This window comes from Opisthorchis viverrini (genome assembly GCF_000715545.1).
Source record: "Opisthorchis viverrini unplaced genomic scaffold opera_v5_250, whole genome shotgun sequence".
Taxonomy (NCBI): Eukaryota; Metazoa; Platyhelminthes; class Trematoda; order Opisthorchiida; family Opisthorchiidae; genus Opisthorchis; species Opisthorchis viverrini.
The window spans coordinates 206,335-212,467 of NW_008751905.1; the positions used below are offsets into that span (position 1 = coordinate 206,335).

General features: G+C 42.1%; 1 protein-coding gene across 1 annotated transcript; it reads right to left on the reverse strand.

The window, feature by feature from the left end:
* Positions 1-4,092: 4,092 nt before the first annotated feature.
* On the reverse strand, positions 4,093-5,123 carry T265_08988 (hypothetical protein; the record flags this gene model as incomplete). The annotated part of the gene is made up of 3 exons (XM_009174938.1): positions 4,093-4,478; positions 4,625-4,704; positions 4,937-5,123. The coding sequence occupies 3 exons, from the start codon at positions 5,072-5,074 to the stop codon at positions 4,139-4,141; spliced, it is 558 nt and encodes a 185-aa protein (XP_009173202.1).
* Positions 5,124-6,133: the final 1,010 nt, after the last annotated feature.

Consider the following 6,133-nt stretch of genomic DNA (forward strand, 5'->3'; position numbering starts at 1 on the left):
CTGGCTTGATAAAACTTCAATGCAGTGGCATCGCTGCACTAGTTAGTCACCTATTCGCGTGTTCCGGAGCAGACGATGCCCGTATTTAGTACTGTTCCGCGTCCTTCGTACAACTCCTATCAAGACCTGTCGTGCACAACAGATGCTCCATCTTTTCGTCTCTAGTTACGTGAGGTTTGGATAGTGGGAACTGTACTTTCCTTTGGCCGGCACGCCTTGAGCTTGCTGGAGATGGTTTAGAGACGGCTTTCCGCGTGCGAAGAAATGCATTGGAAGCGTGAATTCTGAGAAGCGACCGGAAATGCTCCACTCTATTGATGCCAGCCTGCTACTCTTCAGCAAAGTCAAGGATGTCAACCCTCTTACGTAAACTTCCACAGTTATGTTCCAATGGTGACACGGTACAATCCACGGTTTCTTCGAACCAGATGGTGTAGTTCTTAGAGTCGGATGAGTGTGATGCTATTTAATCGATGGTTTATTTGATGACCATTTGTCTAGTTGTGCTTTCCACTTGAGCACATAATTTGGTTATGATGATGATAGCCAACTGACAGGGAATATATTATTCCAGTCGTGCAAAGACTGAGACTAGCATGTCACTGAGCGCATATAACTTATCATCCAGGGGCGAGGTTGGCTGTGACTGTTGCTGAAACCAGCGGGCATCAGAGCTCCTCGCTCGCACAAGGCCATCCGCTTCATCCTTCGTAGATTGCGTTTGCCCTGGGTGTCTATTGAGCCAGCCCCCTTTGAAAACAGATTGAAACAATCAGCGCGGGCCAGTTCAGTGTCGCTGAATATCATCCAAAAATATCCCTTCAGCTGGCCCAAAAGCAAGCATAAAGTATGTGAAAGACAAAACAACACATATATCCGCAGACCCCGATATCATCGCCTTCAAATCACCTGATCCAATCAGCTCACATTAAAACCCTGAAAATTCATTCACATCTGTAAATCTTTATCTGACCTCCAGATTGTTCGAATTCACCGAATCTAACCAAGGCCACTACTGTTCGCACGGGAATCAATGACCAGCCAGCCACAAGAGATTTGGAAGTGACTCCCTGCTCTCGCAATACTGCATAAGACAAAAACGCGTTTTTATTTTCCTTGCATCCTCTTTGCACCATTGTTCAGATTTTTTTGCGCCCGGGACTAATGGGAAAAAATCAGTTGTTAATAACCCAACTCTTCCGACCGTGGTGATAAAATGGATTAAAGTGTCTGTGCTCAGAAACTACTCTTTGGCTATTTATTTACATCACACGCATCTGAATCGTTCCTATCAGCTGGATTCCTGTAATAGTATTTTAATTTGGTTTACATTGTTGTTAGCAAGCTTGTCCAAGTAATACAGAGAGACCGATAAAAATTTTTTTCTGGAGCAACAATTTGACCCTACTTAGACCCTGTCATCTAAACAAAGACTGTGCACAAAATTTTTCTGTCTTTTAACAACGTATGCCACTTGCTTGTTTGGATGGTTGCAGTAAAAGGTCGACCCAGAAGTCAGCCCTCTCTTTATAGCATGGTCTGCTAAGCAAGCGCTTTTGAATAAACGAGACCTCCCCAGACTGGCAGGGCTTTCCCTGTAGTAGCCGAAACAAAATGAACATAAGGAAACTCTCCGAATCGCTTTTGAAAAATCCATGAGTAAGGATGAAAGAACAACGTTTCCTTCCTAATAGAACGTTGAAAGAGGTCAGTTATGTGTCCCAAAGCCAGTGACTTGCCCATCTAATCCGAAAATAACACCCTACTTACAGGGCCATGGTGCAAAGCGGGGATTCCGTCCCAAAGTCAAATCTGTGAGCATTAGACCCTTTAATTGACTGAGCGGCACACAAATGTGAAAATGTGTGCTGTAATTTGAGATTACTGTCAAGCTAGGATCACGACAAGAGATTAGGTGGCTATGATTTGCACTATAACTGAATCTAAGGGATTATGGGCGTTAAGATCAAACATTGGAGAACAAACGTGCTGCACTGCTTCGTGCAGCACGTTTTTGTCCAAATTCAAAGAAAGGCTTCATCAACGCCCCCAAATCATGTCAAGGCTTTGAAAACTTTAAGGCCAGGATGCTTTTTTACAACTGACTCCAGATAGCAGGTAATAGTTGTTAGTGGTTCGGCAACAGCAGCCGGGATCCCGATATGTCCAGCTCACCTCAGTCAAAACACAATCTTGGCACTAAACTCAACTTCAGCCCTTCAGCAGCCAACCATTAGTCTCGTCGTTTTTGAGGCTCAATTGGTAGGCACACTCTCCGAGTTTCCGTCAATTGTATGTTCTGTTTGAAGTGGGTCATGTTAACCAAGAGATTCGACTGGATTTATTCTAGACCCCTCTCAAAAACAAATTCGTGTGCAAATGCGAGCATTTGTCAACAATCTTGGTATATTTGGATGAGTTTAGCAACAGAGCAATATCTTGCGTATGCAAGCATGGGGATCTATAATTCGATTTGACAAGTCGGTGTTTTGTAGCTTAGATGGTCTGTCAAAAGCACTAACCTCCGCTTGTTTTATTCGAGTTTGTTATCCGTTGGTTTTTAGGCGGTATATGGTAAGTGAATGAATAGTGATGCCACACCCATTCGTACGATTCTTAAAGCCCATAAAATCCATCAAGCATCCTCGGATACACATTGTTGTGACCTTCAAGTCCTTAGAAAAGGCAATTAGACCGCTGTGCAATTTGCTGAAACTGGTGCAACCGACGAAGTCATGTGACCCGGGAAAACCTTCTTGTCCCCAACAATTCAGTTCTTTAAAACCATAATAGCCTACAAAAATGGGTGATAGCAAGAACAGAACTAAAGTTGAATTCATGGTCAAAAACCTCCAGTGGAATAGCTTGACGTTTCCTAATCGTCGTACTGAATGCTTAATAACTTCCGGTGTTTATCCTTGAGCACTTTTTTGGAGTTTGTGCTACATAGATCACATATGTACACACCGTTCGCGAAATGATGCACCAAGAAGACTTAGTCAAAAAAAGCCGACCGTTCTGCCAACTTCCCCGAAAATCCAGAGGGAATTTCAGCCTGCAGACTTTGTTATCTTGTGCGTGCTAGCAGAATAAACGGATCTGAGTGGACAAACTGGACATCACTCAGAATCTTCGTGATATAACCGCCAAAGGCTTTCTGTGGAATATGGCAGAACATATCTTCGAGACAGCGCCAGTCACCTTAGTGGTGAGCCATACCCCACCCAGTGAATATACCACCATTAGTTCAAATCATCCTTGAGGATGCTTTTTTTCATTTACGCTACTTTACAGCAGTCTGGTGACTAGCTCTGAAAAAGTTTTGACAAGTTTACAAACCCAAAGCAAGATTCAAATATTTACCAACATGCACGCTTAATTTCTAACAACTCACATGCACACCTTCAGTTTATAGAAATAACCCAACTGTGCTGAAAGCGCTTGGATGCAGGCTGATAGGACCAATAGGGGACGGATGCTGTGGGCGTTCTCTAAACTTAGCAATCGTCCATGAACTTTTGCTACCTCCATAGAACTCAGAAAACAGGCTGTAATTTTTGGGAAGACAGAGTAAAATGTCCAGAAGACTGGAGATTCATTACACCGCTTGAACTTAAAATACCGCAAAAAGAGTATTGTTATAGCTGCAGACGAGTTCCACTATGGCACGAGACTCTGATCGTATCTCACACATCATCTTGCAAATAAATAATGAATCCAACCTATCTATCAAAAGTGTTGGAGACACCCTGTCAAAAATGGGTATTTCCACCGTTGTAATCGAGAAAACCTAGAATAAAACTCGACCATATCGTGTGCGTGCCCGCTTACTTCAATCAAAACACGCAGAAATTGAAAAAAAAATCTCATATATCTATCGCTCTTTAACATTTGAGAAAATAGTGGTGAACTTAATCCTAGTTTGCAGAGAATTTGTGTTTCCTTAGATGAAAGTTTACTTTCGAACTAACTAAACACGAATATTTACCAAGGTCCTGCCAAATTCTGCATTTTCTTGCAAAGATCTTAACGAACTGCACATAGCCCACGCCCGTCTATCGATGGGAATAAAACTCAGATAACATCAATATATTTCTATCCAAACAGTTTCACATCAGTAAATGCGCAAAGTCGCATCTCAGTTTTCTGGTGTGCGCCAAACCAAGCAGATATAATCATTATACCGAAACTGTAGTGAAGTAAAAGGCTCGTGAGAAAAATGCATCCAATATTTTCCCTCCACCATCACCACTTGCCACCCATGTTCAAAAGTTTCATCCAAATATTCCTTCATTTTTTTTGGAATCAATCCTGCCTTGGCCTCATCTTCTCCCGACTCGTTGACCAAGGTTTTGAATTTTTCCGTGATCTCTACCTGTTTCGTCATGGACATCGTGGTCGAAATCAGTTCGATGTCTTCGGACAATTTCGGAGCTTCACCAGAGCGCGCATTTGCTCTTTCGACCTCTTCAAGTATCCTTAAAAGAAGATAAAGGTATAATCTCATCCACGTGACTCGCCGCTTAAAAAAACAAAGAAGTTGGAAAAATCTGGTTTAGAAAATAAGAAATACAGTTCAGATAAAAGGTTACACGTCAGGATTCAGATTAAGATTAAGACCTACATTTCTTTTAGGTTAAAACCAAACTGACTGCAAAATTCATCCATCCGTATGGTTTTCATTCCAAAACGTTCCAGCCATTTCTAGAAGAAAGAGAGACAAAAGTTCCTAGCATGACTACAGTATCGTAGGGAGGAACATGGAGGTAGTGAGTATGAAACGTTGAGCAAAAGCGTTTTGATTCAAGGACACCAGGGTTTTAAGTCTCTTCACACAGATTCATCCTGATGTGGAAATCTGATGTTAGAATGAGTGGGAGACATCAAACTCTGTAGGCGCAATAGCTTAAACAATTAGTTGGGGACGTGCACTCACAGTGACTTGCTCCGCGTCCAATTTCTGAGCTTCACATTCCCGGATAAGTTCTTCCTTATTTACTCCATCTGGGTTTGCCTTGTCCAGACGCATAAATACATCTATCATCAGTTCAATACCATGTAGGTTGGCTTCCATGTCAGTGGTGCGAAAGACCTGTTATGCTCACTTCAAGTGGCAGTTAAATAGTCCCTGCTTGTTCTGCTCAGGGGTAGGTGCATCTCAACGACGCATACTAATTGCTTTTGTTTGCCAACTGAAGAGTTCATTTACGCATCTTCTCGGCTGCACACCTTTTGAATCCAACAAATAAAGGATTGGCTGACCCAGAGTTACAGCATGCAGAGGTGGTTCAGACCAGTACATACATGCTTTGAAGAGCCGGGTTGGTGAATTGATCAATCTGATTTGCTTAATGTCTATTGATTCTTGATCCGGATTTCGGAAGTCATTTAATCCAAGGTGTGCGTATGTTTATCACTTACAAGAAGCACTACCAATTCGGTATTTGACAATTTCGGTTGTAGCCCAGTAGCAAGATTTGCCTCGTTATGGGTTTTTGAGATGATGAGTGCATAAAATGGTTCCTTGAGTCTAAATCCAAATTGTCTTCTCTCCTAATAATTCAGTAGGAGTCTAATCCATAAAATGATATTCCACAAACAGATCAATCCTCGACTGATTCTCTGCATGAGGCTATTTCTGTTAGAACGACACTTCACGGTCTCCCAGACCACTAACACTGTCTCAAGTAAATTTATTCTGTTAATGATCTGGTTGTAACGTAATTAGATCAGAAGCTAAAAAAAACTAACAACTGTCCGTTTCACCAGAATAATGATGATTACGAAAGTTATGCGTACTTGATGCAAATAAATACAACGCAAGAAGGAGATAAACCAAAAAGTGACTTATCATGTGAGGACAAATGTTGAGAGTTCCTGAGTGAAGTTTCGGACGCGGGACGTGTCTTCTCTGCAGTAGAACTGCTACACGTGTTCCGTAGCTGTCTGTGGAGACGTGTGGTGCTTGGCTTACTTCATGTACTGTACGCGCGAGTGTGTATTTGGTCCGAGTTGCATGCCTATTCATTGTGTACAGTGTGAAGAGAGGGGCATTTGATAATTGCGCGAACTTGACCTATATGAAAAGCGAGTGTTATTATTATACCGATGAAAAAGAAAGTAAATCGGGTTC